The following is a 14,631-nucleotide window of genomic DNA, read 5'->3' on the forward strand; positions in this document are numbered from 1 at the left end:
GAGTTAAAAAGAAAAATAGTGACCGTGATTTTGATTTTTCAAAGTTATAAATGGCTCAAGATTAACAAGGAGCACCCTGTTTCTGAACTAGGTCAATTTAGTTGTGTTTCTCTTGGATACTTTGCTTGCATTACTATGACATCTGCATCTCGGTCCTAGATGAAAGATGGAGATCACAAGTGATGCAGTGGGAGACCCCATTCCTAGACTGTCTCCCACAGCAATAGTACCAAGGATAACTTTCTCCAGATTTACTATGGACAAATTCACTTAATAATTCTTCACGAATGATATGCTCAGCTCCTGGGAGGATGGGGATCACTTTAAACACATGGTCTGTCTGTCTCCCAGGAAATGAAGGCTCAGTGATCACGATGTAAGCTTCACATTCAAGCGGATGACTCTTGCTCAATGATCTCCAAAGCGATGACCTCCGCACCCTCCTCGCCCAGGTTGTTGGCGGCTTCGTTCCTCGGCTCCTGATGGCAGATGTAAACCGGGATGTCTCCGGCTTCAGCTGCGGCTGCGGCAGCGGCTGCAGCAGCGGCTGCAGCGTTGGCAGCAGAGCGGCGGGGGTTCCTGCTCCCCCAGCGCTGATCCCACTGGGTTTTGAATTGGGCCCAGTGGCGCTTCACGGTGGTTTGGACCTGGAAGAGAAAAGGCGACCTTGTTTTCGTATAATTGTCAGAAAGGACCTGAGCTGTTTATGAGTGGGCACAATTCTAGGAGCTCATCAGAGGTTAAAGGAGATCGAATCGTAATTCTGATCCAAAGGACTGTGCAGGATATGCTCTGGTTGGGGAACATACCATCTTGGCAGAAGAATTTACAAACTGGAGAAGTGAGTTGCTTACCTAAGCTACCACTGGCAAGGTCATTTGCTCTTATGAGTAAAAGTCTGTTCTTTAGCTCTTCTACCCAATCAATGAAATTTGACTTGGTTTCATACCCAATATGGTATACATGTCATATCAGAGGAAAAGATTTTGAGAATTTTTTATCTGCTACCACCTCTGGTAAGGCAGAAACTTTCATCTAAACCTACACATTATTGGTCATGATGGAAACCATTGCACAGTTCTGGGTTTTATGATAATGACTTCATACTGTTGATTTTCCTTTCTCCAACATGGCTTGAGAGCAGATGTGCGAGGTAAAACTCTGGTCAATGGAGTGACAAGCTTTTAAGAATAAAATTTCAATCTCTTTCTATTGAGAAACTTCTAGTATGTAAATAAACTCATCAAACATACTTTATAAATATGGTAAACTCTATCTTGAGCACAAGGGAGAAGGTGCTAAAGTCAGAAAGTTCTAAATATGAAAATTACAGTAAGCATAGCTGAAAACAACACAGATGATAGTGTTGCTTCCCTAGCTCTGCTTTCTACAGAACTGAATTCAATTTAGTAGTTAAGTTAATCTTTTCTGTTGTCTTCTAGCATACAGTGCTTACACATATGCTCCAAAGACTGTGCTCTTTGGGTTTGAGTTCCAGTTTGTTGACTCCATGGTTGTTGTTGTTGTTGTTTTCTTTCTTAGGCTTTTCTCCTTTGTAAAAAGGAGATCATGACACTAATTCAGAGTTATGAGTAAGATTTATTGGGGTTATTTAAATCACCTAGTATGGTGCTGGTGCATAGCAGCAGTATTCCCTACTTTTTCTCCTGTTCTGTCCCCACGTTGACTCCCCTCCTATACCCACCATCTCCAAGGATTTCCCAGTCAATGTGGCTGGATTTGAGAGAGTCAAGTGTCTCTCTTAATATTATCTAGCACTTAATAAAGACCTAGCTCTTTATTAAGGCTATTTGCTGGTTGAAAACTGATTCATGTAAGTGTTTTGCCTTCTATGGTTGTAAGCAAATCAGTAGAAGAGGTACAAATGTCAGCTGTAATATATATAGAGAGAGAAAAGGAAGGATTGGAGCCATGGAAGAGGTACAGGTGAGGAAGAACAGAACAGTAAAGAAGAAAAGCAGTTAGGACAGTGCTGAATAACTGAGTATTGACTAGTTTGTTAACCCTCTGAGACATTTCTGTCTAGAGGTCAAGACACAAAGAGAAGACAAAGCCTGAAAGATTAGGTCCATTTATTTCTAATTGAAACGATATACTCCTTCACACACTATGGTTTCCTGCACTCAGCTAGTGCCATTCAAAATAGCAGTAGGGAGACATGCTTCAGATAGGCTGAACTTGATCACGGTTATTCTTTTCAGAAGGAATTCAGTCCACACCCTAGGTGACCTGAAATCTTGGCCTCGTGGGTTTGTCCTTTAGCTATTTACCAAAAATGCCTCCATTTCAGTCACTTGGCCAAGCACAGATAGAAGGGATTCGGGTCCCGTAAGAGCACTCAGACACCAGGAACAGAGCTGCCATCAGGCAGAAGTGGAAGATTCCCATCCATCATTCTACTGCGTTTGCCTGAGTTGGCTCATCTCTCTGCCAAAGTGGTTTTAAGCCACTTATTGCTCTGACCCTGATTCTCCAATATTAAACTGCTGGTCTCTCTCCACCAGCTATATGGTTTCTTCCCATCAGGCCTCTATTCACTGTGTTCCCTCTGACTGGAATGCCCCTCCCCCCACCCTTCACTAACACCAAAACTTGTGTTTTCAGGACTCAATTCTGTTTCCCTGGAAACTTTTCTTAACCCCCTAATACAGAGTTAGGAGTCTCTTCTGTGCTCTTGTTGCACTTATTCTCCATTCATTATTGCTCTTGCTACATTATATTATAATGCTTGGTATGTCTCCCTCTCCTCCTGTGTGTGTGTGTGTGTGTGTGTGTGTGTGTGTGTGTGTGTGTGTAGTGTCTATTAAGTCTAGGTCCTTAAATGTTTTAAATGCCAGGTTCATAATCTAGGAACCATCAAATACCCTGTTGAGGAAATAGGAAATACATTGTTTCAGCATATTTTTGGAGAAGCGATGTCCCCAGACAAAGGGAACTGATAGTTTCTGTGGATTCGGCATCTCTCAAATACCAACATTGTCTTTATAGCTAAAACTTACACCAATATTTAGAGGTATCCAAGGCAGACAGTGTAAGTTTAGAGTGAGTTTGTAAAAGTGCCAGCAGACAAAAAAAAAAAAAAAAGTCTTTGTTTTTCCTCACCTGTTCTTTTAAAATAATCCCCTTTGGAGTGCTCATGCATTTTAATGAAGTACCCTGCGTAAATGAGGCCAAAGGGTTTGAGACCCATTTCATGTTTTTAATATTATTATTACAGAAATGTTCATAGCCTTCTATAATTGCATTCCTGAATTATAAACCTGTTCTTTTGTGTGAAGATGACAATCTGCTTCAATTTGTAAACCACACATATAAGAATAGGCCCTTAACAGGATGTAAAAGACACTTGAATAATTATAGTTTAATAGGGCAATTATCTCCTACAATACCACAGGTTAGGCTTGATGCTGCTTTGATCACAAGAATAAGGGCATTGAATCTGATTGAAAAAAACAGGGAGACTTTTCATTGCTCCTGAAAAGCATCAGAAATGTTAGAAGAGGCCAATGGGATAAATATACAAAGTTTGAATTGTATAAATTCATCACTCATTCTAAAAGCAATTAACACAGATCACTTTACATTTTCCCTAATTATATCAATTTATTTATTGCCACCTTTAAAAATAGAGCCCTGGACTGAGGGTTTGAAGACATAATTATTGCACCTGGCTCTATTATTAACCATCTGTATAAGGCTGGTACATTTGGGCCTCAGTTTCTAGATTTGTGAAAAAGAAAATCAGGTTGCAATCTTCATGGTTGGACTTAAATGCTTTTATCTGTGGCCTTTGTTTTGCTTAAATTCAGTATAAGCACCAGCAGTTATATACTGTTGAATGGAAGGTGGGATTTCTCCCAGGGAGTTTTGATTCAATGGATGAAAAGATTTTCAAAACTCCTCCCTCATGTCTTCCCTTGTTGATGCCACAACTGAATAGACCTGCTGCCATCTAAATTTAAGATTAAAAATCATGAATTTTAAAAACACTTTAAATCCACTGGGAAGTTAAAAAGTAACTATATGCTTTAAATGCTTTTATATGATTTTTGAAGCTGGATCTCTATTAAATCCTGTTAATTAGATGCTGAGGGGGACTTCTGAATATTATTCATAAAGTTGCCACTGATATTTTTTTCATCCTTTGGGAGCATTATCTTTACTAGTCTTTATCTTATAGAATTTACATGTTTTACAGTTTGAGGTAATTGGGTACTGCAAGATTATAAGATCAAGGTTTTCTAATTCCCTTTCACTACCTACTTTCCTATGTTTGGGGAAGCTTCCCTGTTCTAGAAGACAGAAATAAATAAATATCATCCATAATAAGGTTAATATTTTTGAAAATATTTAACTATTGTGTTTCTTAAATAACATTACCCTACAACCCTCTCATTCATTAAGTGAAGGTCATTCGTTGCTTGAAGAACAAATTAGATTTTGTCTAGAGTAGGTTCACCAAGTGTATTCTCTGATCAGCAGCATCAGCATCACCTGGAAAATGGTTATAAATGCAAATTCTCAGGCCCCATTCTTGTCCTACTAAATAGGAAACTCTTCTGGTTGGGGCCAACCACTCTGTGTTTTAACAAATTTTCCAGGTGATTCTGATGCACACTTAAGTTTGAGAACACTGGTCTGGAAAAACAACAAGAAAAATCATTGCTTAGCTTTGAGTCTCCAAGCTGACTTTCTTGAGTCTCTAGAAGGACAAGCTTTGAAAACCAGGTTTTATGGAGTGAGAGAATTTCTAAATAGAAAAGCTTACCTTTGCATTGAAGTGAAAGCCTTACTGCTCTGAAAACAGAATTTTACTAAAAGCCATAGTACAGAGAACACACAGGATGTGACATAGGGAGAGTTCCTTGCAGACAGGAAGGGGAGTGGGGAGCCCAAAACCCTTCTAAGCCCCGGAGGAAGAGAAGAGAGAGATACAGAGACACAAAGGACCTTGCATTTCCCCTTCATGGGGGAAATACCTGGGGACATGGGGAGAAGAAAGAAAGCAGGAATAACAGAAACACCCCAATATAATAAATATTGCTCTTATGATTTTGAGAGCACAGTTCTAGAAATTGATAGCCCCACAAAGAAGTCCCACATTTGGCTTGGTACCATGTCCAACTTGGTGCCTGAGCAGTGGCTATGACATTAGCTGAAGACAGATTCACAGGCCCTTCTCAGTGTGAAGAAAGGAGGCTGACTTCCCAGGCTCCTCAGGTGGCTCCTCAGAAAACTGGTGTAATCAGAACAGGGGCAGGGCCTGGTCAAGGAGACTACAGAGTAAAATGATCTCTAGGGTCCTCAGTAGTGAGGGGAGCCACCATGAGTTTCAACAGGGGGTGCTAGCATAATGTCAGTTTTCACACACTCCAATCTTAAACCGAAATCTTCCTGATCATGCTAGTTTGATCTACAAACTATTTTAGCCATAATGCATGGACAATAGCAAGAAACATCAAAAAGGGAGAACATTCACTGTGTTGTTAGTGCTCTCTCAATTTTTAAGCTGTGGCTTGGAAACATTTGAGTATCTTTATAGCTATGATCATCTTTTTGAGGTGCCTTAGATAGTTAATAATTTATTGAAGTTGGATGGTCAATGTCCACACTCTTGGAAGACTTGTAGGAACTATTTGATCCATAAGCACGCTCTCATGGTTACCTCCTGATTCCTACTACTGTAATTCTCCAAATTCCTTTCCTGCTTCTAGTCTTTTCATCCTATCTGATCCATTTGCATAACAGGCATCGCTGATAACATACAGATAAAAAATAAAAACGAAAACCTCAATCTTCACAATCTAACTGACATATTAACCCCGGAAATCTCTTAACATTCTGGTAGGCAAAAGCCCAATCCCAACTCTGTCTCAAATGCAGCTGCAAGAATTTCCTGCAGGTTCAAGTGCCCTGCCTGTGTTTCAGGTTGTTCACAGAGGGCCTTGCTGAGATCCACAGGCCTAAAATTCATGGGGCTGTGACATTACATTTGACACAGTAAACAATTTCTATCTTATTAGAAATGTCACACTTGTAGCTTCTCCTGGTAAGAGAATCTTAATTAAAATGGAGACAGTTTCTTTACTTCAAAAAGCAGAGATAACATACTCAAATGAACTAGAAACATTCAATTGTTCAGGGGCACTCCTCGGCTTGCTTTCTATGCCTGACACTCCCAAGACAGCATCATGGTTAAAACATAGTAAGTACTGAGGTATTTTTACAAACGCATGCAATCCTCTAATGTTTTCAAGGCATGCCCCTTCTGAATATGGTTTTTATATTAGCCCTATATGGGTATTGCTTTAGATGGGAAAACTTATTTTGTATGGCACCTGTAACAACTCAGAAGACAGAGACATACATTCACAGAAACTGATTAAAGATAAGGTGACCTAAGCCCTATTTATTTTTTTATTAGTTTTTGCTATTCTTCAAACAAATGAACAACAACAAAACAAAACAAAACAAAACAAAAAAAAAAACAAAGGAAGAGAGACACTTTAACAGCTGGCAGCAGAAAGATGTCTTTTCATTTCTAACCCAGGCCTCAGTCTAGCCCATAACAATAGTGAATACATAATATATTTTTGTTGAATGAAGGAATGAGTTTATGGATGAATGGACAAAGGGAGGAATAAAATGTACCAATTAAAAAGGAGAATGAGAATGACAAAAATCCCACAATGCAATGTCGAGGTTGGAGATAAATAATAGGTCACAAAACAGCAAAATATTATAGGTGCTCACTATTTAACTGAAGAAATAAAGAATGGAGAATCAATTAAATATTAATTGATTATGGTTAGAAAACCATTCTCGTTTGTAATAGAAAAATAGTATTTTTGTTTATCTCTTAACAAAATCTGATTTGCCTTGATATAGAATTATTCTTAATAGGAATTAATGTAAAATTATAAAAAATAATTGTGCATTAAAATTCATGTGGTATATAACTAGAGAACATACGCCAACAAATCTCCAGGGAGGAATCCTAGACATATTATAGAGCAGTGGAAGATGCAGTTCATTTAATTAAGAATCAGGAAATTTGGGTTCTAGTCACCGTTATACAATATACAACTATGACTGTGACATTGTGCGAGTCACATGTTCTTCCTGGAGTGTAGACTTCTCACCTAAAAAATGAGGGAGCTTACAAACCATGTTTCTTGAAGCCCTGGATATTCTGTGGTACAAGTTTAAGCAGCTCCACTTTTTTTTAAATTCAAGTATAATTAACATATGTGTTGGCAGGATTTCATTCTTTTTTATGCCCGAGTAATATTCCATTGTATGTATATGCCAGATCTTCTTTATCCATTCATCCATCAATGGATACTCAGGCTGCTTCCATATCTTGGCTATTGTAAATAATGCTGCTATAAACTTAAGGTTGCACTTATCTCTTTGAATTAGTGTTTTCGTTTTCTTTGGGTAAATAGCCAGTAGTAGAATTACTGGATTATATGATATTTATATTTTTAATTTTCCAAGGAGCCACCATACTGTTTTTCCACAGTGGTTCCACCAGTTTGCTTTCCCAGGGACAGTAAGCAGGGACATTTTTATGCTTTACAGTTGGGGTCCCGGGAGAGATTCATTGGAAGAAAGGGAACTCTGACTAACTCCCCCCACCCCTGAAAACACTGGCCATATGGATCTCTAGATTTTACTGATCTAAATATTCAGATAATAAATTACTTATTTGAGAATGCTTTTTGAGTCTTAACTTCAGGGTTGTTTTCAAAATGTCAAATAAGTGATATGACACCGGCACCAGACAATGGGAAAAAAAAAAAGTGATGAAGCAGGACAAATTGGCTGGATATTGGTTTTGCTCTAGTGAGCAGTTGGGTTTTCCAAAGGAATGGGAGCATGACTTCTCCTACTATGGGAATCCAGAATAGCTTTCACTATTCCTGCTCAAGGAACTCACTAACTTAAGGTGCCATCCAAGGAAATCAGAACTTAGCTGCCCGTCTGGATAGTATCTGCAATTGTACCATAGAAACACAGATAAGATGCAACTTCAAGTAATGGAAAAAACATGATCCCTCAAGTCATGAAACCCTGCGAGGTCAACTGTAGAAGTGAGAGCAAATGAAATGTGTACAGAAATCCTTTGGGAACTGTAAAGTGCTGGCTGTATATAAATGAGTGATGGTATTATGTGAAATGCATGCTTACCTCGTTGTTGCAGAAGCAGTAAATCACGGCAACGAAGAATCCCTTAAAAAAGGAGGAAAAATAGAATTGAAGTTATTTTTGTGTGCATTATGTTATTTAGGAATCAATATAAATAGCCTGGAGAGGAACATTTCACTGTTGCAACAGCAAGTGAAGGCTCAAGAAAAGACAATTACAGCACTCATATCCAGTGTTTTATTACAAGAATATTCCATTTTAAAGGGATATAGCTTCCAGCTTGGGGTCCAGTGGAGGCATTTCATACTGATATAAACATGTGCTTCTCGACCCTGTGTTTTCTTGGCATTGGGGACTATGATGATAGAAATCCAGGTTGGGAAACTGACTGACATTGGTGATGTTGATCTTCAAAACTCCCCTTCATGAAGGAAAAACAAATGTGGCCCTCAAAATACTGGAGAGGGGAAGGAAAGGTTGAAAGGATGGTGGGAATAGAAGTTCTGTCCTCAGTACTGTGCAGTGGGCCCATCCCTGGACAAATATTTGTCCTTAGGAAGATTTGTTCTCAAAGCTCATACTCCCCCTATTTCCTTCTTCAGTTTTGGGATTCAAAAAAAGGGGAAACAGGCAGTGAGAAAGACAGAAGCTGTATCCCTTCCAGGTTGCATATATTTGAAAAGGTCCTTCTAATCATATATGAGGCCTAGAAAATGGTTCACCTTATGTCAACTAGCTGAGCAAGTAGTTGAGTAAATACACTATTGGCTTCTTTACCTGGAAATGGATCAGAGAGTGCATCAGGTAATCATAGATCTTCCCAAGCATCTTGTTGGATGGCCTCCAGGGAAAGACGACAAACTGGATTCCCAGCAGGGGCACCAGGATCAGGGTGGCCCTCACAGCCTTCAGGTACATATGCGATTCCGCCTCTTGGGTTTCCCTCAGTTTGCTCACAAGCACACGGACAATGTTGAGCAGGAAGAAGAAATTGACCTGCAAAGATATGATGTTTTGAAGAAATCATCTATGTCAGTACTACTGAAGGGTGCTCACTTTCCTCAGTTCTTGTTTATTCCTGGGAGCAGATGTGACCTCTGCAGGACATGAGGGATGGCCTGTGACATGGTGTAATTTGCTAAGCATTGCTGGGAACATCAGTATGACCAGACCCTTTTCAGACCTGAATTAACATTTCTTTTTTTTTTTCCAAATGAGAAAATATTATTCCTGCATATGTAAATATATTAGGTTCAATTCTAAGGAGGGTGGTTTATTCTTTACTTTGGTTTTTACGTTTTTACAAAGGAGCATCATAGATGACACTTTTCGATCTTCCTTTTTGGTCATTGCATTATGAAGATTTTCCCTGTAGGCAAGACTACTTAACCAAGGCTGAAATGAGGACCGAGACATTTATTTGTAAAGTATTTGTAGTGGAGACAGTGAACCCAGCCTTCTTTTCTCTTTCATAACATCTTTTTAAAGACAATCACTTCATTGAGGTATAATGCACATTCAGTAAAATGGAGATTTTAAGTTTACATTCCAGAAGTTTAGAGAAAGGTATGCACCTGTGTAACAACGACTCCAAACGAAAAGAGCATTTTCATCACCCCAGGAAGTTCTCTCCTGCTCCTTTGTGGTCAACAACCCCCTCCCCTCCACCTCAAGCAACCACTAATTTCTATTAGCATAGAAGTGGAGTATTATATAGTATGTACTTTTTTTGTGTGTGTCTGGCTTCTTTGCTTTAACATATTATCTGTGAGATTCATGCATGTTGGATATATTAACATTTCATTCATTTTTATTGCTGAGTAGTACTCTATTATATGGGTAATACAGATAATTTGTTTATTCGATCTACTGTTGATGGAAATTGGCATGGTTTCCACAATTTGACTATTATGAATAAGCATGCAATGAATATTTTCATACAAGTCTTTGTGTGGACATATGTTTTCGGTTCTCTTGAACAAGTACCCAGGAGGAGAACTGCCTGTTGACATGGTAAGCATGTATTTAACTTTATAAGAAACTGCCAAACTATTTTTCAAAGAGATGGCTCCATTATATGTTCCCTCCAGCCCTAGATGAGAATTCCAGTTTTTCTCCACCCTTGCCAACACTTGGTATGGTCACTCTTTTTAATATTAGCCATTCTAGTGGGTGCCAAACTACTTTTGGCTATGATGATTAGTTTTGAAACCAAAGTTGTTTTTAAAATTTAATTGATGATTTATTTTTAAATGATTAGAATGATTCTTCAACCTGGAAGAGAAGTAACATGATTACCCCCAAAAAATTCAGTAAAGGAGAGAGACCTTTATTAACAAATAAACTCTTACGAGGGGTTGGAAATATTCAAGACCTACATCAGTGGGTCTTTGTGAGGACTGTCAGGCTGGTAAGTACATCACTGCTCTGGAGGAGGGCAGAAGAAATTGGCCTTGGACTAGAGACACTGGTTACTAATGAATACTTCTTCAGTATGGGAGCAGAACATGGTGTGTGACTCAGACTGTTTTTATTTTTCTCATTCGTACCCCAGGAAAACACTGTCTTTGAGGTTGGTGGGAAAACTAATGTCTAAATATTAAATTTGGTGGTTCTGACACTGGTCACCATATAGTAAACGTTGGGTAGAAACAAAGAGCTTGGAAATAGATGCAGATGGTCATATTCTCCACTACCCCAACTTCTTACTAGCCTATGTGATTTGGGGTGAGTTTACTTGCATCTTTGTGTCTAGTTTTCCTACTGAGTAAGGGTTGCTTTTTGAAGGGTTGCTGTTAGAAACAGCATGGCAGCGTATGAGAAGTGCCTGAAATACGTTAAGTGTCTGCTGAGAGGGAGTTCCAGTGATGGCTCATGTGCCAAAGATGAAATGAAAGATGGTTTTGTTTGGCAGAGACCAGGGGAAAAGGTGCAGATGGACTCTGCGGTTTTTCACTTTCTTTATCAGAAACATTTTTTATCATTCCTCAGCCCCTTGATCTTTACTTTTAACTAGAACCATTTAGTTATAGAATTGTTTAAAGCAAAGTTGTAGCATTGAAAGCTATATTTTTGTTATTGTGGGTGTAAAAATGAACTTATGCCCTTTCCCCAGTTGTGTTAAATGTTATTTTTTTCATTTGAAGACCCTCAAATAAAGTTGTTACAGATTATCTCACTATAGATTATCATTAAATTAGCCTAATTTTGAAGTTCGAATACACATGCTACATAGATCCGTCTTTACAGAAATCCTCTCAAAGAGGTAACACTTAATAATGGATTTAAAAAGCAATTCTCAACAACAATAACAAAATAAATAAAAAAGCAATTCTCACCACCAGTGCTGCCATGACGGGGCCGTGGATGATGTAAAGCAAATGGGTTTCCACACTCAGCCAGCAGCTAAAAAAAATAAAAAATAAAAAAAATAAGGAGGGAGGGAATACATGAATATAAATGCATTTTATTTACAAATATGTTCACTTAAAAACCATCAAAATACTTACTTGTCATTGAAGTACAGCGCCCGAGTAATAGCATGGATAGTGGTCGGCACCAGTGGGAACCCTAAAATGTGAGAAAGCAGAAATCACACCTGGTGTCTTGTCATAAGCTACAAGTAAGGTTGCATGGAAAATGGTAGTTTATTTTCAAAAACAGTGGCAAATTTTAATGTCTCTGTCAAAATATTTCCCTGATGTTTTTGCACAAAGTATTGTTGGTCAAACCAGATAAAAATGCTTTTGGTTAGAACATCATGTGTTTTCAGAATTTGGTTAAGAGCATTTCTAGGTAATTAAAAACCTTGTATGAATTATCCAAGATGGTAGGTACATTATTACTCTCACTATGACTATTATGTCATTGTTGTCTGTGGTGGTGATGATGATGATGATGACGACTATTAGCTGAGACCAGAAAGCTCTTCACTGAGTGTGAACTGGATTCTGCTATAGAGAGGAGTTGGGTCACCATGGAGGGAAGTGACCTGGGACAGCTTATGGAGGCAATCACCTGATTGCTCTGAATGCCTCGATGATGTTCATAGTGGTTTTTGTAGGTTTCTTGTGTTTTTGTCTGTTTATATTACATGCATTGATCATGTTTTCTTTCTGTAAGAATACTTCAGAGCAGTACTGCATTCCCTACCCTCTGTAAGTTCTAGCTGCAGAACCCTTATTAAGGCAGCTTACCATCCACTTCCCTGACTAAACTTGAAGGGCTAATAAAAAACAACTTTGAATTTATAAATGGAACAATGGAGGTCGTGACTGGCAATGCATTCTGTCAGGGTACATGTTTTCAAAATCATTTTTCATTCTATCAGTGTAATCTAGAATAAAGTTGTAATTCTTGTAAAACAAATTTTTTTTTTCCTCAGAGGTACCCCTGCCCAACAGAATATTGTTTGATTTGGTTGAGACATTTGTGGGAAGACTTTTTAAAATTATCATCAGATTAAGAAATGTATCTGAGAAGTGGGTTAGACCTCCACACTTTTTTTAATTTTTAAAGAATGCTTGTTTTTGAGGGAGAGAGACAAGAGTGTGGCCAAGGGAGAGGCAGAGAGAGAGAGAGAGACAGACAGACAGACAGACAGACAGAATCCAAAGCAGGCTCCAGGCTCTGAGCTGTCAGCACAGAGCCCAATATGGGATTCAAACTCAGGAACTGCGAGATCATGACTTGAACTGAAGTCGAATGCTCAACTGACCAAGCCACCCAGGTGCCCCTAGACCTCCACACTTTTATTTTCTGTGAGTTATATGCAAAAACAGCCTCAGCTCCTTAACCCATGAAGCATATAATTCAATAGGGCTACTGATTAAATGCTTGACCTGGGAGAACTTTGAGTTAGACTATTTGCACAAAATATAGTTGTATTTTATTCACAGCAGTTATAACATAGCATTTCCCCACTTGGGTTTTAAAAACAGAAATTCATTCTCTGGATTTATTCTGAAACTTACGTTTTAGAATTAAACAGCAGAAGAAGCATATGGAGATCTCACTCTCACCACATCATTTTGGAGAGAGGAAAATGTGTTCCTTAGTGTACAGAGGAGCATAGACCCCATATCTGCTGATTCCTGGTGCTCTTTGCCTTGCTCTAGCCACTGATGTCTCTTTTATGCAGTTTGTTTTCTCCTTCCTCTTCCTCTCATCCCCCAGGGCCCCAAGAGCTGTAACAACCCTTCCTTCCACTAAAGTTGGTGAGAGTAAAAATAATCCTTTCTTCCTAGGATTCTTTTTCTAGGGAACTAGATAAATTCTGTGTGTTCATTGTAAAAGTCCATGGGGGGAATTCCTTCTTTGATTTATAACAAGAGGAGAACCAGCAAGGCGAAGAATCAATTTGAAGAGGGTTGAAAAATAAGTGACTTTTCTGAGAGCTAAACTTCACTATTTGAAACTGCTTCAATTTGAGAGAAGTCAACTAGTAAGTGGCCCTGTGCAGATTTGTAAGGGAGTAACCACCAAAAGAAGCATTCTTTCACTTTCTCTTGTAGAGAACTGTACTACCAGGTACTTTTCTCCCAGAGGGTGATGTTCATTATGTCTCTTATGATTTTTAGGATCTGTTCCAGATCCTGGAGTGGTAATATTATTCACAGTTGAAATGAATGGATGGGGTGTGCGTCACCTGGAAACAAAGTTAGGTCTGAGGACATAGCTTTCTGGGGCTAAATCTTCGCTGTTCCACTTTCATACTCTTTTCAAAGCACAGGTTATGCCTTATTTCATGGCATTGTAAAATTTGGGATCTATCATACTGTTTAGGTGTGAAATAATTTCAAAAGGACAATAAAAGTAATATCCAGTGGAAATGCCTTCTCTGCTCCATTAAATTCTTTAAAGATTCTGTGACACTATTTTTCTGGAGAAGTCATTTCAGTTGCACTTTTACTTGTTTTACCCCGACCAAAGATAATACTTGCTAAAGTTCTAAGACAGAACTATTGCTTTAAAATGCATCATCATGGTTGTCTCTCAATTTTGTTCTTAGAGATGGTAAAGAGTTTGGTGGAATTATGGAGTGTGTGTGTGTGTGTGTGTGTGTGTGTGTGTGTTGTGTGTGTGTGTGTAGGGGGAGAGAAAGATAGATTTATGTCTGGCATGCTAAAAAATAATTACACTTTAGAACTTTATTGGTTGACTATCTGTCTTTCCAAACATCTATCTATGGGGAAGTGCAAATCCTCATGCTTTTAAATTGATGATTCTATGCTTACCTTACTGAGTGCAATGTTCCTTAGGATTCCACTTCAATCATTCTGATAAAGTTTTAAGTATTTTCTGATTAAGAAAGGTTAAGGTATTCCATAAACATTTTACTTATATTTATTCCTTTCTTTTTGATACAGCTGAACAGCTTGTTCCTTTTTCCCCTTGAATTGTTTATGCGTGTTAAGCAGATGTCTTCATCAAGCTGTCTCTGATGATGTCAAAAGTTTT

The 14,631-nt window shown here is 38.5% G+C and overlaps 1 protein-coding gene across 1 annotated transcript in view; it reads right to left on the bottom strand.

The window, feature by feature from the left end:
- Positions 1 to 389: 389 nt before the first annotated feature.
- Positions 390 to 14,631, bottom strand: part of CALCR (calcitonin receptor) — a 59,740-nt gene continuing 45,498 nt past the window's right edge. The window contains exons 8-12 of the mRNA XM_047849082.1: positions 11,682 to 11,742; positions 11,511 to 11,577; positions 8,950 to 9,168; positions 8,215 to 8,256; positions 390 to 647 (exon numbers count right to left, since the gene is read on the bottom strand). Of these exons, the coding sequence (XP_047705038.1) occupies positions 390 to 647; positions 8,215 to 8,256; positions 8,950 to 9,168; positions 11,511 to 11,577; positions 11,682 to 11,742 (647 nt within the window). The remainder of the gene's footprint in view (positions 648 to 8,214; positions 8,257 to 8,949; positions 9,169 to 11,510; positions 11,578 to 11,681; positions 11,743 to 14,631) is intronic.

The sequence above is a fragment of the Prionailurus viverrinus genome, chromosome A2, assembly GCF_022837055.1.
Source record: "Prionailurus viverrinus isolate Anna chromosome A2, UM_Priviv_1.0, whole genome shotgun sequence".
NCBI lineage: Eukaryota > Metazoa > Chordata > Mammalia > Carnivora > Felidae > Prionailurus > Prionailurus viverrinus.